We start from the raw sequence: 26,315 nt of genomic DNA on the forward strand, positions 1-26,315 counted from the left end.
GCCCACTTTTGTAGAGATCTACATGCGAGGTAGGTAGCTGAGGCTTCCTTTCAGTGGAGAGAGGCATGTTTTCAGGGCTCAATTCACTTGCCTATTTCAGACACTTACTTTAAGATGAATTGCACCTGAAGTGCATCTTTCTCCACTGGCCAGAGAGGGAGCTCTGGCCGACTACCTCAGGTGCAGGTATCTACGCTTACTCAAACCAATTCCACTCTGAATGTCCCAACTGCCCGGTTTCAAAACGCAGGCTCACAAATATGCCAGTGAACTAATGGGTAAGTCTGAGTTGTCAGGCCAGAGAGGGCATTTCCCACATAAAGGAGTTTGGTTTCGAATTCAGCTTGGATAAAATGTAAACAAGGAAGAAAGTGCACGGATATGCAGCCACAGGGCTTGTCTGGGATCACGTACACTGCTCCAAGCGACGCTGTGATCTCTAGCCCTCTTATCCTCTGCCACCCAGTGAATTAAGTTACTCGGGCACTGCTTTGTAGAGCAGATTTTGCAGTCACACAGCATGGCAGATCATTGTCAAAAAAACCCTCACATATTAATCTGTCTGTACAACTTTAGTAGTTAATAGGGTGGAATTCCTGTCTAGTCAGAGTGCTTCTGATAATCACCAAGGCTCATGTATAATAAGATTATATATGGTGCAGAGAAGTACAGGTTTTCTACACACACAGACACACACAGACACACACAGACACACACAGACACACACACACACACACACACAGTTGTGTTGAAAGAAATGATCAATACTTAAGAGTTATAATTAAAATTTAAAAGCCGATATTATAGATACATTGAATGGTTTTGATCTTTTGTTCTAGCAGTCAGGTGTTTTTAATTCTTTTTAGAGAGCTATTTTACAGATGAGAAACTCTTTCATAAGAAAAAATATGCCCAAAACCTAACATAATCTAAAAAAAAAAAAAAGCTACCAAAACTCCATTAAAAATCCAAAATTTTAATCTTGGAGCAATGAATTCTTTACAAAGAGATTTTAAAGATTAAGTGTACATATTCACAAAGGAAACAAACTAAGGCATATTCTCCATAGCTACATTCAATAAATAAAAGACTCAGAAAAGCCATGTGACATGATTTCATTTAAACCTTGTCAAGATACAGGCAGCAAAAATTTCAAATATTTGACTTTCTTTTACATGTACTGGACTGTCAGTTTATTCAATTATCATGAGTATGGGCTAGATCCATTTCTAATCACTCAAACAAACATTCTAGGAAGATCATGAAGCATAAAGTGCTCATTAGAAACTCATCATTTTAGTCATAATTAAGAAATGTTGAAGATAATCTTCTTACATTCCTTACATATCAAGTCTAAAAGTACAGTATGTACACAATCTACAGTCTTGTCTGTATAAATAGTAAATAATTTATCTATAGATCTCAAATGTGACTAGCAGCTGAAGGGAAGTTGAAAGGCTATTTTGATTCAGCCCGGGGGGGGGGGGGGGGGGGACACAAAAAAGCAAACAAACAAAAAAACCCAGAAAAGTCATCCTATACATATATCCATTGGAATTCTGCATCTCAAGTGCTGCCATTTGGGTTAATCTCCTTGACTACCTCCGATGACCCCACTCATGAAGCATCTGCCAGTACATTACCAATACAGACTTACAGTATCTCTTCTACAACAGAAATGCTCGGGTCTCTAGCACAGGCAAGACTGCTGCTAAGAGAAAATGTAATGAGACACACTAAGTCCCTTAATTAAATAGAAGAAATATGTGCTGAAATATATTACACTTGCAGAAATAAAAGAACTCTGGACTAGACTGTCAAGGAACAAAAATTTGGACATTTATTTTTTGAATGAACTTTAGCACTTACAAGAAGTAAGACAAAACTAATTAGAGGCATCTGTGACACACAGTAAAAGAGCCTACATCGGCTTTTTTTTTTTTTTAAACAAAGTTTTAACCAGTGCATCTCAGTCCAGAGCTGCAGTATGTCTGCTAGTCAGTCTCTTGTCTTAATGGGAACAAAGCAAACCCCTCCACTTGCTACCAGTCCTTTCTGTGATTTACTCATGGTTTTGTAGCATGGAATATTATCCAGTACACAGGTTAAGCTTCTTTTACTCAGATATCAGTGGTGAAGTGTTAGTACTGTATATCACTGTACTCCCCACAGTGCACACACTCGTCAACATTTTCTTCAAAGTGCAATGTGACAAGCTTTCAAAAAATACATGCACCCTTAAAATATAAGACACAACAGTGTTCATGAAGTACAATAAAAAATGTTTAACTTCCTCTCATTGCCCTTCAGTTCTCATCTGCTATGAAGGGCAACATTTCATTCTCTTCCAGTCTTTTCCACAATTTTAAAATTGTACTTTGTAATCTGCAGAAAGATACAAGAGTATAGCCACTCACACATAGCGACATGGCTGAACTATAAAACAACATGATTACAGTAAAATCAAAAGCCATAAAGTAAAATAAAGGTGAACATTCCATAAATGAAATCTTAACTTTCGGTCAACATTTTTGCTAGCCTACAGACAAAAATTTGCTGTACAAAATCACTTTAACATCTGCAGGAACAAGCTTCTTGTTTAATAGTTTACTCTAGCCTCAGCTTAGTGTGTGGTGAGCCTGAGCTATGCATTTTCTTAAAAGAGCAGGCAGATGGGAGATTGTAGAGCTGTATTTTTCCCCTACTTGTACGCATTAGGAGATTCTTCCCTCATCAAACCACATTTACGTTAAAAAAAATTGCTGTGATGTTCAGAAGAGTTGAAGGCAAACACACATGTACGGGTAACAGAAGCTGTCAAGGTGACAAACGATTCAATGGACTGCTTTCTTCTCCACCTGCAGCAAGCTTGAGTGTTGTTAGCTTTCGAGGGGGATGCTGAGGACTCTTACGAAGGTTGTCGTCCATCTGCAGAGAAATAATGAGAGCCGGATCTGGCAAACAGTAGAATACAGATTATATGATTAGTCTATTTGTTGTGGGTCCAATCATGAATGCTGGTTTGTTTTTTTTACCCTGTTATTTCAGTCCTAGCCAAAAAAAGATGCGTTGGTTCCTTTTCACTCCCAAATATCAGCTTGTGTTAGAGCTGCTATTCATTCCATTAGCATATGATATCATATCCAGGGCAAACGGGTGTGCTTCTCCCCAAATCATTTGACTCAGAGAACTGAAGAAAGCAACATGGCTATCTTTTTCAAAGAGGCCAAAGTTTCAGTTTTGTAGAACAGTCAAACTCTACTAGAAAGCAAATCAGAAGTCAAATTGCTAACATCAATAGATGCTTTTGCATGCTCAGCACCTTGCATGGCTGTTGGGGGAATTTAGATAACTTACAAATTTCAGAAAATATTTAATAAAGAGATTATGATAAGGTCTTTTCAAACACAGGTTAAAATTCATCTCTGAATAAAAAGATTTTATATTTTCATAGCGTATCAGTCTAAGACACTGTACATAGTGATATTAAAAAAAAAAAGTCTAGCTACTATACAATAAACAGAATCACAGAAGACAGCACAGGGAAGATCAAGAGGTCATCTAGCCCATCCCACTTCCTCATGGTAGGATCAGCTTTACCTAAATCATGCTTAACAAATGTCTGTGTAACCTATTCTTTAAAACTTCCACAGCCACACTTCAATACTACAAAAAGGAGATACAATCAGTACCTAACGCTACAGAAACCGCACATAATTAACAATCCATCTATTTGATACACTGATCTTTTTCAAAAAGAAGTGCTGTCTGTCCTTCTAGTTAGAATTTTTTGTCTCTGCATCAGTAGACTAATTGTTCACAAGTATTTTTCACCTAAGTTACAGAGCTTTTGATAGGTGCTGAGATACAGCCTTGGAAACAAAGAATGCAAAGAAATAAAAGGTAGAGGTAGAACAAGCAGGAGAAAGAATGACTGTGGGTTAGTGACTAGAGCACTCAGCTGGAGTCAAGGGGAGCCTGGTAATTGGTCTTAGCTTGCAAGACCATTTCTGGGTTTTGATCAATACCTTTGCCTCTTTTTTGTTCGTATATGCACTTGCTGAAAGATATCAGTCTTTTTTGGTATGCACAGTTGCAAGATAATGTTCTTTTGATTGTAATAAAAATACTTCCAAAGTACAAGGCCTCATTAATCATTCCTTTCAAATTACATAATTTTCTTCCTGTATCTCTATGCAAACTAACTCACTAGAAAAGAAGCAATTAAAATAAAAATGTCCATCGTAGAGTTGCAGTTGATAGGCGAGAATATTTGTGAACAAGAAACCACAAGGAAGCAGGAAAATTAGAGACTGAAGCAAAAGTAACCTTTTCAATCAAGTTGGATTCCTTATTTACAAGCTGTGTGAGTTTCTGCAGATTAGCATCTACTGTATCCTGTCCAGCTGGAGAATGGCCTGGAGAGCAAAGGTAGAAAGATGAAGAGTGAAAAGGTTCTTAGAAAAGCTTTCAAATCCCTTAAAAATGCATTGGAGAGAAAGTTCATACAGTATTTTTTATCCCCTCTAAAAAGAATTTAAGTGGAAAAGACATTTTGCACTACAAACAAACAGAAGTACTGAGTGTGAGCCACAGCACAGAGACAGGTGTTTTTTGCCCATGCCCGACAGGCTCTAAAAGTGAGGATTAAACCTGGGTTTTAATTTCAATCATTTTTGCACAACTTTGGAATATTTTTTATTCACACAAACTCCAGCATGAACTAAATAAAATCTAATTCTGCCTTGGCTCACAGGTGGAAACCATCACTCCTAAACTAAACTGACTACACATGACAAAAGGGGGAAAAGAAACACAGCTTACCTGAGACAGCTAACCTAAAGTAGCAACTTAAAATATCATCACAGAAACGACACAGATTGGGAAGCTGCTTCAAATGCTCTTGTAACTGTACTCTGGGGAAGCACACTTTATAAAGTGGTGCAAGGAAACCAAACACAAAGGCATCCAAGGTAGAAGGCCTGAAAGAGTAACAAAACAAAACAGAGTGACTGAGACAAGACATTTAGACCACTATTACATAACCATTTTCTGTGTATGTCAAAGAGTACTCTGGACAGAAAGTAGTCAGCTCTTCTGGCATTCCACCTTTTCACATCAATCTGGTAAAAGCTTTGTAGAGAATATCTACTGACTTCAGCACCTCTGAATGAGGGACAAGGAGACAAGCTGAAACAATAACTTCAACATTAAAATCCAGCCACGATGTCACATAGACTGATAAACAAGCCACTTTAAAACACATTTCTGGCACCACAAAGGCCAAGCAGACAAGTTGTATGCCAGGGGAACAGAATCCTCTCTCATAAAATGGTCCAACCTCAGTGGCTAAAGGAACAGATCCTCCTTTTGGGACCCCTTGGAGCTATGTTGTTGGCAATATCCATTTCCTGTTCTATGCACGTACCACAGGAAGAAGAGTGTTCCCAGACCTACAACCTCTTCCCATGGAGGCAGCGGCAACATCTCAGGCTTAAAGCATTTTCTATACACAAGTGCAGGAGGTGACATTCAGTGATTAGAAAAGCATTCTCTAGTGCTACACTAATTCATCAAACACCCTGCATTTTCTGAGCGGCTGTAGGCAGCATCTGCCTCTCTATGAAGAAATGCAGGATGAGGGAGAATATACTGAGACACTGCACTGACTTCATCAGTCCAAAGATCTCATTTGTACCCTGTTCCCTCATTCAGATCTTACCCAAAATAACAGCGTGAAGCACAAACCCACTGCGCAGCACCTTTTAACATTTGGCAGGTAACAAACCCCAGTGTTCACTGTGCCATGTAGAACCCTTTTTCTTAGCCATTAAAAAAAAAAAAAGTGCACTCACCTATTTCCAAAGAAAAACTGAGATGTTCCCAATCTCTTCGACAGGAGATTTAGGCATTCCTTGGCATCCCTGTATATCTGATGAGACACAAAACTGTCTAAGAGCCCTAAGTGTAGCAAGCAAGGTGTACGCACAGCATCATTCATTGTTTGGCAGTGTGTTAACCTGTTTCAGTTCTTCTCTTTGACAGCACCAACTTATGAACCAAATTCTTCACTACATGTCACATACCTGTGCTTCTACTTCAGTGAGACTGTAGAGTGGAGGACCCCCCCTGGTCAGCAAGATCCTGTTGAGAGCTTCCCTGGACATCTTTCCAGGCAGATACAAACTCAGTGGGAAGGGAATCCTTGAGGCAAACCATGGCTTTGTCACACTGCAGTAGTTTTCAGCCTCAACCCAGAATGTGTGCAGCTGTATCAACACAAGGAAGAATATGAACAAGAACTGACTGGAATTTGAATAAGAATAGTACACTTCTCTTCAAAGTTTAATGTGCAAGATCTCTGTCACAGAAGCACCAGGAATTGTTGTAATTTAAAGCAATCAGGCTCCATACTGGATTATATTAATACTTTGAGCGTAGGCATATACGATTAAGGCCACAGCTACCTTGTATCTAAATGAAAAAATTAGAGATATTACATACATACATGCATAAAATTGCATACACACACACAGTGTTAGCCTATACATAAACACACACACACTGTGTATATATATACACTCACAAACACTGTAAATAGAAACTATATGTAAATACTTATACACCTATAAAATATGTAAGTTCTAGTGTTCAGTGTGTCCGCTATTACACCATAAGTTCTACAAGATCAGGTTTGAACTTTTTAGAATTTTCTTTTGGAATTTTACATAAATCTTAAAATAAAAAGAAATTATGAGGTGATGAATTTGAGAGCCCTGCAGGATAGCTGAAGAGGCTAGCTTATGACACATCAGATCAGAGTATTTTTTCCTGTACAAACTGAAGACAGTCATTCAACTCCAATACAGAGGCAGACCCAATGTCTGGGGATTTTTATACCTGTAATACACTCACACTAAATTGGTGAGGACATGCGGCCATGTGCTATTTAGAACTGAAAAACAAAATTACCAGTGGCTATTTTAATTTCTCAAAAGTTCCAACAAAACAGGTATAAAGGTCTTCACAGTTTGTGCACCTCACATCAGACACCATCACATATACCATATCTTACTCAAAGGTTTATCAGAAGCATCAAATGAAACAAAAAATGGCCAGAGTAAGCTGTTTTTAGGATATTGTTTAGCAAAAAGCATCTAAAAAAAAAAGTCATAGGTGCAATTTTAAAATCTGTCATAAATTCATTATTATTACACTTCTATCACATTCTTCATCCACCCTGCTTTTTTCCTTCACAAAAGTTGCTAGGCAATAGTTCCCAAATTCGACTAACAGAGCAAACGCATTCCAGTCAGGACTACGGTGTTACTTTAACGTTTCTCCCATTGGGCACCTCTTGTAATATTCACTTCCAAAATTCTGCCCTCTACAAAATATTTCCCGATATTTACCAGAGCAGGAAGCAGTTTCTCTTCAAGTAGTGCAATATATGCCAGCGTATCAGCTCCTTGTTTTGCAGACAATTCATAATCAGCATTGTATTTCTATGAATTAAAAAAAAAAAAAACCTACAAATAATGTTATGCAGAACTTTCCAGAAAGATGATGCAACCAAAAACGCAACCAAAAATGGTTTCAAACTTAACAGCTATCAAGTTAGAAAATACAACAATATTTTTCAGGACAGAAAGCATAAGCTCACTAGAATTTCCTTCCTTTACTTCTTCAGGCTGACTGTGTTGCACTTCCTTGCATTTTACATTTCCGCTTACCCATTCCTAGACTTTTGCACCCTTCTGTTCCCAAAATAGTTCTTGCGCATGCCTCCCATTGCTTGCCAAGCAACTGTCCAGTGATACAAAGGCAATTTTTCAGCACTCAGGGCTGTAGCAAACCTCTAGCAAGTCCTGGTCTTTATTTTTGGATAACAAATCAAAGCATTCCTATCTGTTACCCTTAATTAGCTTTTTAGAAGTTTAAAAATTGGGTATCAACAATATAAGAGACAAATACACAGCTAGATTAACGCAGTTACAGCTAAGTCAGCTTTTTAATTCTGACACAAGAACCTTTTAAGGTGCATAAAAAGAGCCGGTAAGTTTTGGGGGAGGGGAGAGGAGGTCAGCTTTATTAATTTAGAAACAGCAAAGGGTTAGTGCTGATCTTCCCTATTTTTGAATACCTGAAAAGTATGCATATCACTCTTATACTTTAACTGAGGCTTTTTTTTCCCCAACTTTAAGGAATCTTTGGTATTCAAATGATAGGAAACTTATGAATTTTAAAAAGACTGTCTAAAATCCCATCTCAAGTGCTCAGTTTTCATATTCTATTTTTCTCTCCCAAAAAGATTTAAAGTTTCACTAACATGCCATTCATCAGATAATCTTCTTGACTAGGCAGGAACTGAAATTCTAATACAAAAACAGAATAGAAGGCTGGAGGACCATCTTAGAAACAAAAAGACAATGCCATGCTTTATTAGACTTCTTTATACTCTGTGAAAAGAAACTGAATAGCTTTATTCTTTGTGAATAAAACATTTTGAGACCTGCAAAATGCTGGCAAGAGTTGATTATATAATAACATGATGTGCATCAAGAAACGCTTGCAGACGTTTTTATGCTACAAGCTATAGAAAAACTACAGTAGATTAAAAATAGGTTTTATGTATTATCCTTCAAAAAAGAGCATTAGGAGACAATTACCCATTTAAACAGTTAAAACCACACTTCTCAAACTGTGATCTCCTAGGTCTGCAAAGCCATAATGACATTAAACCATTTTAATTAAGAGTGTGATGAAACTGCAGGGTGCTTGGTGTGAAAATGCTCAGTTAAGGCTAGTTTGTTGTCCTGTTCAATGAACAGGGGGGTTTTGTGTCTATTTTTATGCCTTGCACAGGACTAACAGTAAACCTTTTAAAAAGCTATCTGTAATACACCATTTTGCAATCCTTGTGCATGTCTGGAAAATATGAAAGCACTGGGTCAGAACCGAGTTCCAGGCTTTTGGAAGCCTGTATCAATATATACAGGGGACACATGAACTAAGAGGCAGAAAAAAACTCAGTCCTCTTGAAAGAGACCTACCTGCTTTCTTAAGAAGTTTAGTATTTTTGCTGGCTGAGAAATAACAGTGTCTTCCGATATCAAGATTGGTACCTCTCCTAAAAGGCATGAATAATACAGTCAACAGAATTTATACAGAAGACTTCTAACGTAACTGGACAACGATTGGTCACTTCATCTATTTCGCTTCTCTCCATAGCGTGCTCTGATCTTCCTAACGTGTATGCATAAACTAAGTTTTACTGTATTGCACCCTTAAATAACAACAATACCTAAAAAGGGCCCACATCAAATCAGACTGAAACCGATGCCATCTAATAGATTCTTGATACTTTGAGAACCAGGCTAGTTATCTGAAATCCAGATATCTATCTTAAATCAAAAATACCAACCCAGCCCAAACCCTCTCTCAACTCACTCGCCCCTAGGTCAATCCTTCCATCCTACCTGCTTCCTGCCCTTCTCTTCCAAATACATTTTACCCACTTGTTTTCTCTTGTTTTACTTCAACCACTGTCCAAGCTACCAGTGCAGAACCCAGAACTCCTGTGGAACCCAAATAACTCCCTTCCCCCAGAGGCATCCTGGCCTGCCTTTACTGATTAGATTGCAGGAGCAAGGACTGAAAAACCTCTGGAAGAGGGGCTATCTTACACACACAGTATATGCACAAGGTGCTTGTCACAATGAGCCTAACATGATTGTGCTGCTACGTACTATTAAAGTATCAATTACCAGCAACACCTGTTATTTGGATTTTTGGGGGCATGGATTTTATGTATTTTGACTATCAAGAAAGCCAACGGACTTTTGAGAAGTATACTTAGCTAGTTCTGGGTATTTTCTACTAGCAACAAACAATACACTAAAGAGCAAGAGTCCAAGGCCCAAACTCTATGTGAATACAGTAATACCTAAACTGATCATGTGGTAAGTACAAACAACAGAGTACTTTAAACTTGCAGTGCTTTTACCTCTGTGTAATACACCTAGACAAAAACAGATGCTGCGAACAGATAAGCAATAAGTACAAGTATCCAACATGAAAAACTCCTCTCTCGATACCTTATCTTAAACCTGACAACTATTGTTAGTTACCATCTCTAATTCAACTTGTCAAACTAAGTGCATTAGTAAACATCTCAACTAATACAAGTTATGCTTCTTGAGACTCACTCTCAATTTCCAATTGTACCAGCCTTTTAAATTTTGTATAATTAAAAAAATCCTATTTCCATGTGCATGCCTAGCTACTATCATTATAAATATGCAAACTGCAGAAAAATTAAAAACTTGTTTGACTATACCATCTATTTCGGCTATTTGACAGAAATAGGTGTGTAGTTAGCATCATACATACACAGTTTAATAAAGTGTCCTTCAGGCACTTTATTTACGCCTCCCATTATTTTATTCCTGTAAAATCATCACACTTGATCCTGTAAACTCATTTATAGATGTGTCATGAAAGCAAGCAGCCCAAACTGGAGCAGGTTACGCACGAACACAAAACCAAAGGAAACTCTGAAATAGCTCTGAAATCGGAACCTACATTTATAAAGTGACTATGAGTTTAAAAAAAGGGGGGGCGGGGCAGAAAAGGTACCTTTTGGAGCTCTCCAGCAGTTATTTATGGCATTCACTGTCAGTGGAGCACCAGAAAATTTGGCATAAGCCTGCAAGGTTGCAGAGAAAAATAAACTCAGACAGCGTGCGTGCGGGTGGAAGAGCACTCAGCGGCGCGGGCCGCACGGGAAGCGGCGCCCCGCCGGCGGGGCCGGGACACTCGCAGCGCCCGCCGCCGCAACGCACGCAGCCCTGCCGCGGCGCCGGCAACGCCAAGCGCTTCCCGCCGTCTCGGACGCCGGAGCGCGGCCGTGGGCCGGGCGCTCCCGCCGGTGCTCCCTCACCCCCCGCAGCAGCGGCAGCCGCGCCGGGGCCCCGCCGGGCGGCAGCCCGCGAGCGAGGCGCCCCGCGGCGCAGCCGGGGCCGCGCCGCCCCCCGCGGGCCCCGCTCAGGCCGCGCCCGCGCTCCCGGCGCCGCGGGCGGGCGCGCCCCTCCGCGGCGCCGCCTCCCCCGGCGGCGAGAGCGGCGGCGCAGGCGGGCCCCGGGGCGCCGTCCCTCCCGCCGCTCCCCCGGCGGGCGGCGGCGCCGCGGCCGTTACCATGACGGTGAGCGACTCCGGGTGCACGGACGGCAGCCCCCAGCCGCCGCCCCAGCAGCTCAGCTCCATGGGAGCCGCCATCTTGTCCGCCGCCAGCGCCGGCCCGGGAAGCGCGCCGCGGCCGCCCTCGCATGGCGGCGCCCGAGAGCCCGGCCCGCGCCGCGGGAGGGGAGCGGAGTGGAGGGGGCCGCCCCGCCGCGCACCTGCCGCCCCCGGGCTGTGCGCTGCCGCCCCGGCGTCCAGGGCCCAAACCGCCTGCAAGCGCGGGAGCGCGGCCGTTGCCTCTGCGAGGAAAGGCTGCCCGCGCGGCCGTCAGGCCCTTTAGCTCCCCCCCGGCGGCCCCGCCGCGAGGCTGCGGGACTGGGGCCCGCGCCTGGGCTGCGCTAGCAGCGAGGGCCCGGGGGGGGCGAGCGCCAGGCGAGGGGAGGCTCCGTGGGGCGGGGGCCCTTCTCCCGAGCGCGGGGAGGAGCGGCCAGGCCCGGCTGTAAAGCGGCGCCAACATGGCGGCTGCTGGAGCCGTCGGGCAGCGGGGCCCCGGGGCCGCGCCGGAGGAGAGCCGGGGGGGAGGGCGGTGGCGGGCGAGGCCTGTGCCGGCACGTGGCGCCTAGAGCCCCCACGGGGCGCCCGAGGAGCGCGGCAGGCCCGAGGCTCGGCTGCGGGCTCCAGCTGCGGATAGCCTGTGCGGGCGGATCCCGAGGAAGTGCTGGGGAGGGTCCCGGCGGCCGCGCTGGCTCTCGCCGGGTGCATTGGTCGAGCGTGACAAACGGGAAAAGCAGCAGGGCGCTGTGAAAAAAATACTTCGATTTCTAAAAGGCTGATCTGACTTACTAGAAATATTACATGGATTTTTTTTTTAAAGGTGATTTAATCATTTTGACACATGACATACAGCTGGTTAGATTACTATATTTCAGCACCTCAATTTTTTGGATTTGCTGTTTCATACACAGTTACAGCTTTTCACAGGAACAAAAATTCTGACTTTCGATGGAATGTAAACAGCAGTCGTCAGTCATTTGGCTTTGAAAACAGGGAATTCTGATCATACAGTATGAGGTTTCATCTTTTGTATAAATTTTTTTTTTACTGTAGACCTTTAATTTTAACATTTCATTTTAACATTCCTGCAGACGTTCTGTAGCATTTGTAATTGTAAAAATATTAAGTCAAATGTTTTTATTCTTCCTGAAAAAGAAGGAAAAATACCACACTGCCTTAAAAAAAAAATCGCACTGACCACCCTCATTAAGGTCTTCTGCTCATAAAGAATGCAGGAGAGCAAGGGCAAAGCTTTTTTTCTTTTCCCCCTCTTGAATTTGCACAATTGCAGATCTGCATAAAATTTGTGGCATAGTGTCGTGATCAAAACCTACCACACAGATCTGAGATCATTCTGCTCCAGATCATTAGGATCAAAAAAACTATACAATTGACAATATTAACAGTAGTGAAAACTGTGATTTTTTTTTTTTAAGGGCTGATTACATTTCTCCCTCTAAAGGGGTATGTAAGGTAAAGGTTTTTAAGGACACCTTTCTCTCCCTTTCATCCCAGCTAATTCCTAGTCGGTCTTTCTGGGTACTTCATTTAGGCCTGATCACCCTTGCTGGATATGCAAGATCTGGAAGCAAGAGTGGCCCTTAATAGCACTGATCCTAAATGGCTGTTTCAGTGCTGAGAGTGTGCCAGTTTATGGCTCTTCTCTGATGCATGTTGCAGGAATGCTTAGGAGGTAATTAGTAGCGTAAACTTTCCTTGCAGTGCCTTAGGGTCCAATTCATCTCTACGCTATTGCGGAAGCCAGAGCAAAGATGAAAAAAAGGCAATCTGCATCTTCCCTCCCCCATCCTAAAGCTGTTCATGAGTTTTTCCTCTTGGTTGCTTGAGTGGAATTCCTCTTAGTGTAAATGAAAGATAGATAGGTGCATTGAGAATGAATAAATGCCTTGACTTGAAAAAGTGGGCTCAAGTCTGTGTACCTGAAAAAGCAAAACTTCCTCTGAAACCTGTGTATTTGAAATGGTATTGCACACATTTTTTTTTCTATGAAAATGTTGCAGGATCAAACCCATAAGTGTCCAAATAAATGTGGAGGGACATGGTCTGGAGCTATACTTCACTTGGCTTTCACTTGTATTAAGATTTCTCTATCTTAGTTTCACTTGTATTCTGATCCTTAAGCCATCCATATAATTCCATGAAAATAGTCTTCCTGATGCACAGTAGGAGCAAAATATGAAAGATGAATTAAGCAGCAGGGATTCCTTCCTCCTTCCCCTACCCCGTTACTTGGAATTTGAACAAGTCATGTACGTTTCTGTAGAGCTAAATCTATAGTGTTGGCAGCTTCTCTGTATTCTCTATGTTTAGAGTTTTGTTGATTTACATAAATTAAGCAGGACAAATATTTAACAGTTGAGTTGAGGTTTACTTGCAGATCCTGTGTTAAGAATTAGTCTTATGTTTCTGTAAGAAACTTCCGCATATAATGTTACTGACTTTATGAAAGTTTTTGAAGATACCCTGCCCAATAACCACTTTATGATTCTTATTCAAAGTATTAAGCTCCAGTAAATTAAGCTGGAGTTTGTACTTCAAAGAATGCACAACAGTGAAAAGGCAGTAGCTAAAATTCCATTTGTTTTGTTATTGAAAATGATGGTTAGAAGATCAAATAGCCCTATCCAGACAGCAGATAAACATTATAGTTTGCGAAAATCCCTTAAAGAAGGTTGTGCTTGAGCACAAAATCCCCTTCAGTCTGTAACACACTCCAATAATAAAACTGAACATAGAAATGAAAACTTGAAAAATTGCAGAGACCTTTATGTGTACTGGCTAAGTTCATCTAAACGTGGATTTAAACTTCTGTTTATATACACTTTGAACTTGTTCTGTTCTGTGACATTTTATTGTGAGCATGCTCCGTTTGCCAGATTCTGCTCAGATGTGCATTCCTGGTGCTTACTGCAGATGGAGCGGGAGCAGAATTTGGCCCTCAGGAATCCAGTACTAATGAGTTCATAATGCGACAGCAAAGATCTTCCTCCCAGAGAGTCTGTTGCTATCAGTGCAAGAGAGTCCACTGTAACTATATCAGAAGTAAAAATGATATTTTAAAATTATTCATTAAATATTTTTGACAGATAAGGGAATATTTCAAGGAAATATTTCCTATATTTTGACAAACTCAAATTACGAAATAAAGCAAATAATATTGCAAATACTTGATAGTGTTAGCTCAGAGAGGTGAAAGCAAAACTTCACTATCCTTTTGTCCTTTATTGGCAATAGTCACTGTATACTTTAATATGGACCCATGAAGATTTTACATCTTCATGGTGTTTTTGCCTCAGGCATTTAAACCTGTGTTTTCAAAAAATGCTCTTTGGTGACAAAGGGCTTCTTCCTCATGTTCACAGATTAGAGAGTAATATCGGGACTGCTCTATGCCCAGGTATTTAGTCTCTGCAGCATGTGTGCTGTCTCCATCCTTTAGGTAGGAATGAGATCTGGACTGAGGCTTCTTTCTGGGCAGCTTGTGGCACTGTAAGTTCTTCCTTCATTTTTTGTTCCACGTCCTTGCCTCCTCCCCTATCCACCCTCTTTCAGCCTCCCCTCGCTGACTCTCCCTGCCCCGTATCATCCTGCACCTGCTGCATTTCTCTCTCCACTCTGCCAGCCCTGACACCACCATGTCATCCTGTCACTGCCACCACAGAGGCAGGGAAGTGGGAAGCAAAGCTGGGGGATTTCTTTTTGTGTGGGGACACATATGGAAATGCCAGGGGGTGAGGGAATGGAAGAATGCTGTGCTGGGGGACACTGGATATGGGGAGCACTCTCCAGCCTGGAGAGGTTGGGCAGAGGAAGAAATACTGTGCAGTTAGAGTGGGGACAACACTTACACAAATAGGCTAAGGAGTACTGTGTGTTCTGGGGTATGGGGGCATAGACCACGTGGGGAGGGCAACTGAAGGGTATGTGACTATAGGCCAGCTGAAGGTACTGGAAATGCCGTTGCACCTGCATCAGGAGGAGCCAACACCTACCCCTTCTGTGGTGGTGGAGCCACTCGGCCAGACCCTTTCCTCGCAGCGAGCTCTCCAGCCCCAGCCCTGACGGTGCTGTGTCTTGACTCGCACACAGTGACCCCGCAGGGGCTGTTCTCTGCGGTGCTCATTAGCTGTATATTCCAAGCCTGATGTGACTGAACATTAATCAACACTATTTTGTTCAGTTAACATACAATTTCCCTCCTATTGTTGTCCTTTTTATGATGTAAATAATATCAGACAGTTCCAGCTATTCCAACTGTGTGCTGGGTAGCAGGTTGGTAGGGGGGCAGCCATGGCCTCCTGGTGTTCTCCCGTCCCCTTCTGACCTGGCAGGGGTTCACCTGCGGGCTGGGGGCACGCAAACAGGAATAGGAGGAGAGAGCGGTGCAGGTTTGGAAGCCGGCTGCATGCTGTTGGCTCCGGAGCAGGAGAAGTGCCTTGCAGTCCTGCCATGCAGTCCCCTGAGAGATCCCTTCCTTTGCAAGCAGAAAGCGCCAGAGGAGGGTGCCCTGCCTGACGGGACCACGTGGGCACAAGGAAAGGGGCTGCAGGGCTGCTCAGCCCTGAGGGGCTCGTTCGCTTGTCTTCTTAACTTCAGCAATGCAGAGGCTGGAATTTTCTGGAGTAAAGATGGAATGGAATGGAAAGATGGATGGAGCAAGGGAATAATGACATCCTGGGAGCAGATACAAGACCAAAAATCTGTGTAGTTGAAAGGGAAGGGGTTTTTTTTAAGCAGGTTGGTTAAGTCATCAGGTTTGGGGTTTTATTAACACAAGCAACCTTTTCAGTAACCGTAGGGCTTTCAGTTTGAGCTCTCCCAATGTTCCTGAGCTCTCTAAATGAAATAGGGGAGAACAGATTGTATGTTCTGCACTTTTCCAGTCGAGACTCTTCTAGAAACCAAATTTGCTCCAGTCTGATCTGCACAACCCCTTTTGGCAACACTCCTAACTCAGAAAAAGTGGATAAGTTAAATTCATACCAAGACCAAGCTTACGCACCAGAGCCTCTGTATCCATTTTGGATGTAACGCCACTGAACAGATTCAATTTCCAGACCAGGGCACCCCAAAGAGGAGCTCAACAAGAGCTTGGACCTCAGCAAGATCCCAGGCCTGCCACGTCTCCCGCCTGGCAGTGGGAAATGGCACCTGCCTCGTGCCCCAGCCCCGGGAGCGCGACGGCTGCTCCGGCAGGCAACAACGCGGCTCGGCCCCGGCGCACCGCGGGGACCCTGGACGGGGCCCCGGGCTCACGGCGGCCCGCGATGCCGCCGGGTGGGGGCGGCAGCGCCGGCCGCCCCTCGGGCCTGCCCGGGCACGGCGCTGCCCGCGGGCCGCGGGGCCCGGCCCTGCCCCCGGCTCGGCCCCCGACGGCGCGGCCCTGCCCCTCGGCGGCTCGGCCCCCGCCCGCCCCCGCCAATGGCCTCCGCCGCCGGCCCTCCCCGGACGCGGGGCAGCCCCGTTAAACGGCGCGGAGCGGCGCGAGCCCCGCGGCCGCCATGGGGTGGGAGCGCGGCGCCGCCCGCCTGCTGCCGCCGCCGCCGCTGCTGCCGGCGCCGCTGCTGCTGCTGCTGCTGCCGCCGCTGCCGCTGCTGCTGGCGCTGCGGCCCGGCGCCCCCCGAGGTAAGCGCCGGGGGGCCCGGGCCCGGGAGCGGGGCGGCCGGTCCTCCTCGGAGCGCCCGGCGAAGCCAGCGGGGGTGGGTTTGGCGCAGGAGGCGATGCCGTGGGACACCGCCGTGCCTCTGCGGCGCCGCGGCGCCCCGCGCTCCGCGTGTGCGCCCTGCCCGCCGCCCCCCGACGGCTCTGCCGCCGGGCTGCCCGGCCCGAGCCGTTTAGGTGAAGCAGGCCTAGAAGGGACCCGTCAGCTTAATTGATCCGCGTTTTCCGAAAGCCTTTTTTAAAGTCCTTCTTGATGAAAAACCGTTTCAGAACATTAATAAGCACGTCGAGAACCACACGTTAAAGAACAGAGGCAGAAAGACGAGAGTACGATGAAACGCCGATTTTTTTTCAGTTTGGCAGAGGCAGTGGGCAGCCAAAGACCTCACTCTCAGCTGTGAAATTTTCTCCTCATTAGAGTGACAGAAATCATTGCAGAAGGTCAGGATTTCATCCTAGGTGTCTAAAGCATCATTAATTATCTTGAAAAGTGCCGAACAGAGTGGAATAATGCTTATGTTTGCAGTTATTACAGTTAGTTGTGACTGGAGCAGAGCTTCAGGTGGCTCAGAAGGCTGATACAACATTGCAGCAGAGTTAGGGGAAAGAAAGGATCTATTTTTAGCTCTCTGCTTTCCTGTGACACTAATTTTGTTTCTACATTCTTCCTTCTCCTTTAAGGGCTTCACACCATCTTTTAACTCACTACAGAATTAGTCTGTTAGTACAGAGCCAAAGTGGCTTGCCGCTTTCTCCAGATGTAGCTGATCCCTTGCCAGCATTATGATGGGACGGTGTGCAGGTCTTTGCTAAGAAATTTGGAAAGCAGTAGGGAGATCCCTGGGACATGCCAGGGTGGGCTCAGTCTCATGGGGGGGTGTGCATGCACGCACGTGTGCTCGGGGACAAGCTTAAGACTGCAACACTCACTGCATGAACTCAAGCCAGCTGCATGTGCCTTTCAGGTTTCACAGTCTGGTTTTATCAGTTTGTTTTCAAGTCTGCCTTTCCAAGGAAAGGAACTAAAATATTCTTCTTCAAAAAATGAAATATGAAATCTTTGCAGATTTTTTTTCTCATTCCTTCCAAGCAAGCAATTATCTCTGCAGAGTCTAAAAGCTGTCTCTGCCTTAAACTCTACTGAAGATGTAGCGTTTTCATAACCCCATTGCTCTTCTGCTGGCCACTTTTGCTAATGTGTGAGTAATTTACCCTAAAGGGTGAATTCTGTCATGTAATGTGTCTACATGCACATCAGTGGAGGTATCTCAAGAAACGATTTGATAGTGGCAACTGGATCCTTCAGCAGCCTGTATGTGCTTTATGGGAGCTCAACTACCAAACCAAACTGAACATTCATTTAAATATACAAATTTCAAAATTTTCAATGAGTACGTTCCATAAATGTGGAAAATAGACATTGACGGAAGTGTGCCAGTGTTTAATTATTACCTTTATAATATTTTCTTATATTTTAAGTGTTTGACTCTATCCAAGATTAATTTGTCTCATCAGAATTCGTATAAAATATGTCAGTAGAGCTAGAAGTACTGAACAGAGTGTATACCTCTATTTTTTGCTATCAGAGACTAAGTGCTATATTCTGGTGTTCTGGCTGAGAAGGCACAGCTGTATTTTGTGAATGGTTGTTACCTGCAAAATGCTGTTGTACAGAGTATGAGTTACATTTCAGTCTTTCGCTTGGGTGAGTGCTTTGCTCTCTGTGGACCGAACACGATGAAGTACCTGGCCTTTCCCCACCATCCTCTGGATCACTCGTTGCAGTGGGAGCTGCAGTTGTCCAGGAGAGCTTGTAGATCTGAACTGAATGAAAGACATGCAGTTTGACCAGATCCCTCTCAGATATGCATTTCTTCATTGTTTGATGACAATATTACAAGTGCATGCAAATCAAGGGCCTGATTCATCTTTCGTAGTGTCCTGAAGAGTCACAAGATTCTTGGACCCAAAAGGAATATAGACTTAAGCTATTAAAAATAGACTATAGATCTATGCTTCAACAATTTTGTGAGATGAACGGAAAAGATCTCTTCATTATTCTTTTTTGGAAATGATGTTAGTGTCCGAATTAATGGAAGCTACAGAAGGAGCAATGGGAGCAGCATGAAGCCAGGCTCTAATTCCCATTAAGGGAGCAGGGTTTGCCACATGGCTTGGGCCATGCACCCATGTAACGCCATCCGAGTGCTCACAAGCCTGCGCCTGCCTGTGAAGAGCGGAAATGCTCAATCAGCGGGGTGGCCCCGACCTCCTGGTCAGCAGGCTCGCTTTGAGGAACCATGCGGGGTTCAGGTGACCCGACCTGAGTTTGGGTACAGGATACTCGTCTGCACAGGTCCACCATTTTCTGGCCTCGAAGCTAAACTCTGGTGCGGCCATGGGCGTGAGTCAGAACACGGCATGACGTGCTGTCACATGCCTTTGCTGCCTGTCTTGTGTTAGGGCTCTTCGGTGGCCGCTCTGTGGTGTCATGCTGGTGTGGGAGAAAAATCTGGCCCAGCTATGACAGGTCTGTTGGAGTGGCACTGTTACATATGACTGGCTAAATATATCCTAATATTTAAATAACCCTTGTACACAGTTATTGGTTGGTCTTTATTGGAAGAGAATAATATGTATGATGTTTTAATAGCAGTAGGTTTAAATAGGAGATTACCAAGAAACCTATTGCAATAGTTGATGGTGTTTGGAGACATCATGGATTTAGCAACATTGAGGAAAAACCCAGTTTGTTGTTTCTGTGCCATAAGGTGCATAGCTGACATACTTATGAGTATAATATTCAGACTCTTTGCTAATGCGTTGTGCAAAAACTGAAAAGAAAAATTTGAAGCAGCTTTCACTATGCCTTCAGGCTTATTTTTTGTGAGGCCTGTCTTTCTTTGTTATCTGTGCCAAAAAGGAAAGATGAGTCTTGTTTATGTAATGCATCTCCTGAGGAGTCAGTGAAGTGAGAAGGAGGTTATGAATATCATATTGCTTACCTGGCTTTTTAGCATTTTAATTGATGCCCTCCCAGACACCATCAAAATGATTCTTAGGAGAAGCATACTGGAAATCTCCTGTCTGAAAACATTGGTGCCAGATTCTGAGTCTAACTGAAATGTGAGCATCAGCATTTGCATTTATAAAAACAGAAACAGGTTAAAAAGCTTTCTGTTGAGGTGCATCTCAAAAGAGATAAACCTTAGATATCTACTTGAAAATATTTGAGTAACTTCAATTTGAAGACTAGATATTTCTGTTTTAAAAACTTACCAATAATTTCTGGAATCTGTTGCTAACAGATGATCCGTTGCACAAAACCTATATAATATTTTCATATTATTCATTGTTATTTTCATATTATTCATTTTGGAGAGGATAAATTGGTTTAACTATCCATACGGAAATAGAGACAACTTTGCATTTTTCAAAAGGTGGCAGGGGGATAAACAAGCTTCAGACTACATTCTTCTTAGCTCGCTATTGTACTTAAACTGCTGTTAAAACCATTTTATTTTTCAGTGTTTGATCTTCTTTCTTATTCCAACAAGAGAACGGTAACAAACTTTCTGCAACAAGCTCTCAGCGATCCTACGCTGAATGATGTGTACTTGCTCTCAACATTCAACCTGCAGTCAAAGAGCACAGCCACCATATTTGGCCTGTATTCGTCTGCTGACAACAGCAAGTATTTTGAATTTACAGTAATGGGACGGGTGAATAAAGGTGAGTTGTTTGAGGTAGGTAGGGGAAAACTCCTGTTGGATCCATAGTTATTGGTGTGTTATGGATGGCCATTGAAAACCGTGTGATTAACCTTTGTGCTTGAGTCATTCCTGTTGCGTACTGTCGCCACTGAGCCTCTTCACAAGGTAAGGGCATTGAGAGCATCCTCTCTCGCTCCCCTTGTGCTTCCTTCCCCGAGGGCACGCTGCTCTCCTGGCCGGGGAGCACATCCGGCAGTCAGCGGGTGTCTCTGCTCTGCCGTGCAGCCTGCTCTGAGGCATGCTGAGAAAGGAGTATCGGAGGAAGGAGTCAAGTTGTTTTTCTTTATTTTTTCCCCTTGGGACAATCACTGGTTCTTGTTACTCAGGAATGTGCGGGACACACGCACATGCTGCCTCATGCATATGAAAGGCGGGTACTTGTTGCCTCTTCCCTGGAGGTTAGATGTGACTGTGCAAGACAAACATTCCTAGCGCTTGCAGGATCTTTCGGGTGAATTGAAATGCTTGTCCTTTGCTTCTGGGAATCAGTTCATTAACAGTCAAAGCAGAAACTTGAGCAGATTTTTAGAAACTGAGAACTTAATTACTCTCTCAGAGTCTCAGAGCAGTCTCAAATCTGGGATATGTTGCAATATTAAGGTTTGATGAAAAATCATTAAGTGGCGAAAATTATCATTGCTCCATTGACTTCACTGCTGATACGATTTGCTTCTGCTAATGTTATAATCAGGCAGCTGAGTCTCATATACTGAGAACTCTATCAGTAACTGTCTTGCAATTTCTAAATTTGACTGACTTTATTGCTAAATAAATGATATATTGCATGTTTTCTCTCTCTCTCTCTCTCTCTCTCCTGCCTAATATCTGTGTATACCATATATAGATATGATTTAAGTAACAGACTTAAGAGGCTTTTTGGTACAAAGTCACAAAGTTTCTTTTGTTTTCGTCCGTGGTGTATTTGGTTGTATTGTACTTGAGAAGTGTCTGTGACAGGATGGGGGCATATATATATAGGCAATATAAAGAAACTTGTACTGGCAGTGACCCATGTCCTTTATACCTTGAGTAGATGGAGGACTTTTGTAAGCTAACTGTTGTAAAGGTCTAATCAGAGGAAGGTTTTTCTCAGCTTCTTCAGCTGTACCATGGAGATCTCTTTGCCTCCTTATTATTTTAGTGCACCTTGCTTAAGACGTATGACAGTGTGAAAGTAGTAGGCAGTGTTTCACAGTGTCTTCACACATGATTTCTCTGGAAGTGTCAAGTGTCCCATATGGCTACTTCATACGGTAAATTAAACTGCATTCAGGAGACCATCACATGAGCTGAAAGCATGGAGTGTGGGGGCTGTTTCTGATCCTCTCAAGCCTGGAGATCATCACTTAAGTGGTGAGCCAATGTTGGCATCTTAGCAAAATCTGAAGTCAAAATATTTAGGCTTTTGGAACGGTGCATGCGTGCATAGTGCTCCCTCTGCGTGCTATTTCCACTTACGCACCCAAATTCTGATCTAAGTAGCCCAAAGCAGGCCTTAGTTATTTTTTACAGTGCCACGTTTGAAAACTACATTCCAAATGTTTTGCTCACATTCTGGTTTTGTTGTGGTGTATCTGATTGTAAATATGTTAGCAATAGCTGAACATTTTACAGCACAATTTTTAGATGAAATTATTTTTGCCTTTGATTTGCTAAGTCTATAATAAGGTCTTGCCTGGCCCGGAAAGATGCACTGATTTACATACATGATGTTAGAACTTTTGCCATTTTATCCATTCAATTTATGTGAATTGGTTTAACTCTTGCTTTCACCAGTTTATGATAAATGTGTCTTATTGATACAAGATAAATTGGTATATGCTTCAGTTAAGATGTTTTAAGTGCATCTAAATTACTAGGCAACTGCTTAACTTGTTTTGGTTAAACCAAAGTACTTCACAGAGGCAAAGTCTCAAATAGATCCAGGGGTTTCTTGTCCTTTTTGAATGATACATTCTTAGAACAAATAGCAGTAAATACATAAAACTGATGTAATTTAGCAACTCTGTGAAGCAGTTCCTATTTTACTGGATTAATAGTTTCATTGAAAATCTGTATCTTAAACGGTGCAGGTGAGTCACTTACTCTCAGGAGTGTCAGTGTAGAATATCCTAGCAGTAGACAGGTAATGCAGGGGCTTAGATGGGTTAAGTCTTACTGAGGCTGTGGTCCAGCAAAATGTCCCTTCAAAAGCCTATTCTGCTTTACCAGGTGGATGTTTGGCTTTGACTGAGGAAGGAATTTTTGATCTTCCTTCCAAGCCAGACTGCTCCTTGTCCTGCAACTATTCTGGCAGGTCGCCATCGGTCCGTTCTGGGCCCTGCCACCATCTCTTCTTTCTTTCTCTGGCTGCTGCATTTGGTCACTCTGTATGCAGGGCCCAGATCCAAGGATCTTGCTTTCATACAACCCGGTGTACAGAGTATTCACATAAGTAAAATGCCTGCAGCATACTCTGTCTTGCCAGATCTTTGAGTTTGCCAACAAATGCTACCTTTTAGCAAGTTACTGGTGACCTCATGCACCTTTGTGGAAATCTCAGCTCTGGCAGCGTTTTAACATAGGAGTGAAAACATTCCAGATATTGATCGCAGCTGCTGGGACTTAAGCACTAGTGTACACTTTAAAGATGAAGACATGTTCTGCCCTGTTCATGCTGGTATAAATCTGGGTTTGTTCAGTCATTAGACCAAGCAATTAGAAAGATTGTCAGGGATCTTCTGAGTTACTAGCTACATGTTCCCTACTAACAGATATCACAGCATCGAGGAGGGTACATTAACAAATCGTCTTCCTGTCTTTTTGCTACTAAACAAATAGAAAGAGGGTGAGTTCACTAGACATTAGAAGCTATTAGAAGCTCTCTCTGAAGCTGTTAAGAGTTTTTGCCCTCTGCTGTATCCACAATTTTTATGTGACCTCATTTTAGTCTAGGTGTTTCTTGAAGGTCAGAGTATTTGTGAGCTCTCACTTGATGCAATAGTGGCAGCTCTCTGTGAACTTCGAACAGATGTTCAGAAAAGCCAGTACTTAGCTATTTAGATGCTCAGTATGTGTGCAGTTTGACTCCCCAATGCATGTAACTGTTAGGTGAGGAAATAATGAGAGACATGCAGGCTGGGATCTTTAAAATGGGATCCTTAAAACAAGATCTGTTTAACACTGTAAAATAATTATATATTCTCTAGCTGCGCCAAAAGGAGAGGAGGGTAAGTCGTCTTTAGGGGCAGGTTGTCTTTTCTGGCTTACAGTTTGCTTTCATGTACTATTTGTTACAACGAATTGTAGATAATTCCTGCTTGGTTCTGTTTTTTTAATGACGGCTGTCAGCCAGCTTCACCTAATGCAATATGTGTTACTGAAACTGATGTTCTAGTGGTACATTTCTGCTACACAGTAATTCTAGGGCTATCTGATATATATGTCTCAAAGGGATGACTGTCAGTATGTCAGCTATGCCCATTATCTTTATCACTGTGTATTTTAGCACATTACCCTTTAAGGTGACATGTGCTTCCTCATTTCAGCCATTTAAAAAGGCCTGGACAAAGCAGTGGAAAATGTTCTGCAGGCAGCAATGGGGAGCCGCACAAGAGCCCTGGTAATCCAGCTCTGGAGTCTATGTCCCATTTATTCTTACCACATATATCTGCATATGGGATGCATTTACCAAAGCTGAGATGAGGATAAACACCAGAGCCATGACAGTTTTCCACAGGATCTTCCTTGATCAGGCTTGGATTATCTGCTACCCTCTCATAGTTATTCTGTGTATTTTGTACTAGTGGCACTTCTCTATCTCAAGAGCGATGGGAGGCTGAACTCCGTCATCTTTAGCAACATCCAGCTGGCTGATGGGAAACCCCATGCTGTCCTCCTGAGGCTGAGTGGCCTGCAGCAGGGATCGAGCACAATCGAGTTGTATCTGGACTGCCTGCAAGTAGGTGCCCTTTGGGACCTACCAAAAGCATTTTCAGCTCTGTCTCAGATGTCGGCGTTGGTAAAGTTGCGCACTTTCCAGAAGAAGTCACAGGTGAGCAGGAAAACTGGAAGCAGCCTGAGCACTTGGAGGGACCAATGGGGACCCTCTGGATCACTGAGTCTAGACCTCTGCCCTCACAGCAGCCAAACTCTGTATGATGGTGCTTTAGTAATACTTGAGTATTAAAATAATCGGTGAAAGAAATGTAAACAAGTTCACTGTGGAACAGGTGAAATCTTAGCCTCGTTGAAATCTTAGCCAGTAAGAGTTTTGCTATTCATTGTAAAAACAATTTTTAGCTTATTTAAAAATTTCAGCCTCCCTTGCTGCAGTCTAGGTGTTTCTCAGGAATCAGACTTTTTGTAAGCTCTTATTTGATCCAATAAGGGCAGCTCTTCATGAGCTTCTTATGGCTGTTCAGCATGAGCAACAGTTGACTGTCTATGTGGCTTTCATCTTCACAATAAGCCACGTGGACTGACGAGACAAAAGAGGGGGACTCACCTGGTGATAGATGAGAGTCGAAACCCCAGCTGTTTCAATACAATAACTTTTCTGCATTTGTCTACCAACCAGGGGCTTGGTGTTGCTTCCTGTCATTTCCATATCAGCAGTCCAGGGTGAACAGCATGTTCCACAGACATCTTCCATCATTGCTGTTAATGCAAAATGTTCATTAGGTGCAAAGGCATTCTGCCCCAAGGTTGCCCCCTCCCTTGGTTTCATTGCAGACTAGAAAATGAGCCCCTTTATGTGGAGAATTACTAAGGTGCCCACATTCCTGATGGGAATGTGAGCCTGTTTGAGAGGGGAAAAAGAATGCTCTGGATTCATTTCAACAAAAAATCATTTTTATATACTACGGATATAAAAATATGTGAACTTTCTGGTATGATATTGTATGAATTTAAATAGTAAAAAAAAAAAAGACAAAACAGAACAAAACCACAGCTATGTGAAAAAAATTTGGGATTTTATTACAGTTCAGATGGTGATGGGTGGGTCCTGAAGGGACAGTGTAGGAGCTCTGCATGCTTAGGAAATGGAGATCCTGTCTGAAAAATTAATTTACTTCCACCAGTATTTCATATTTTTCCCATTATTGTACCAGAACTGTGATCTCTCAATTTCTCCTGTGACTCCAGGATACACTAGATGAGCTGAAGCTGGTAACAGGAGGATCACTTGCCCAAGTGGGGAATCTGCAGGATTGTTTCCTTCAACAAATTGAACCTGTTCCTCAGTACACCGGTAAGGCCTGCAATTGCGAGTTAAAATGCTCTGATTCCTTAGGATATCAATGCAAAGAAGCTATCGTGGTTAATATTAAAAATGTGGAGAAACTCTGTAGATGAGTAATGATGTTTTTTGACTGAATTACAGCCATGATAATATCCTGAAAATTTTAGAAACAGCTCAGTCTGAAGAAGAAAACAATCGCACAGTTGCAGGTGACAAAGCAATGAGTTGTTGGCCTAGTGAAAGAAGAGTCTGTGGTGATGAAAAGCGGCTTTTTAGCCTAATTTCATAAGACAGTACAACTTACATGATTGTGCTCTGTGTGTGTCAGTTTAGTAATATTTTAACTATTCAAACTGGACTTGCAAACAGTAAGTAGTGTTAAAGGCGATACACTCCTACAG

At 43.2% G+C, this 26,315-nt stretch overlaps 2 protein-coding genes across 6 annotated transcripts in view; one reads left to right on the forward strand and one right to left on the reverse strand.

Moving 5' to 3' along the window:
- Nucleotides 1-960: 960 nt before the first annotated feature.
- Nucleotides 961-11,365, reverse strand: MTX3 (metaxin 3). Of its 5 annotated transcripts, none has more exons than XM_067315742.1 (9): nt 11,197-11,360; nt 10,639-10,708; nt 9,054-9,130; nt 7,413-7,505; nt 6,087-6,269; nt 5,856-5,932; nt 4,825-4,982; nt 4,330-4,418; nt 961-2,928 (listed from the first exon to the last, which is right to left on the reverse strand). In XM_067315742.1, exons 1-9 carry the CDS (start codon nt 11,275-11,277, stop codon nt 2,818-2,820), a joined length of 939 nt encoding a protein of 312 aa, XP_067171843.1. In that variant the 5' UTR covers nt 11,278-11,360; the 3' UTR covers nt 961-2,817. The 5 variants fall into 5 exon arrangements, with proteins under 5 accessions (XP_067171843.1, XP_067171839.1, XP_067171838.1 ...); XM_067315738.1 differs by having other exon boundaries at nt 961-2,954; nt 11,197-11,343; XM_067315737.1 differs by lacking the exon at nt 10,639-10,708 and having other exon boundaries at nt 11,197-11,365.
- A 5,453-nt stretch (nt 11,366-16,818) lies between these two features.
- Nucleotides 16,819-26,315, forward strand: part of THBS4 (thrombospondin 4) — a 37,626-nt gene continuing 28,129 nt past the window's right edge. The window contains exons 1-4 of the mRNA XM_067316250.1: nt 16,819-16,881; nt 20,446-20,649; nt 24,476-24,723; nt 25,818-25,923. Of these exons, the coding sequence (XP_067172351.1) occupies nt 20,631-20,649; nt 24,476-24,723; nt 25,818-25,923 (373 nt within the window). The 5' untranslated portion in view covers nt 16,819-16,881; nt 20,446-20,630. The remainder of the gene's footprint in view (nt 16,882-20,445; nt 20,650-24,475; nt 24,724-25,817; nt 25,924-26,315) is intronic.

Source organism: Apteryx mantelli, chromosome Z (genome assembly GCF_036417845.1).
Source record: "Apteryx mantelli isolate bAptMan1 chromosome Z, bAptMan1.hap1, whole genome shotgun sequence".
Lineage (NCBI taxonomy): Eukaryota > Metazoa > Chordata > Aves > Apterygiformes > Apterygidae > Apteryx > Apteryx mantelli.

What these genes read in the sequence shown, in the direction of transcription:
- MTX3 (XM_067315742.1), bottom strand. Translation starts at nt 11,277, where the DNA reads ATGGCGGCTCCCATGGAGCTGAGCTGCTGGGGCGGCGGCTGGGGGCTG. An exon ending in CTGCTGGAGAGCTCCAAAAG is followed by an intron (nt 9,131 to 10,638) that starts GTACCTTTTCTG and finishes CATGCCTTTTAG; the next exon opens with GAGAGGTACCAATCTTGATA. An exon ending in TCACTGAAGTAGAAGCACAG is followed by an intron (nt 5,933 to 6,086) that starts GTATGTGACATG and finishes GTGTCTCATCAG; the next exon opens with ATATACAGGGATGCCAAGGA.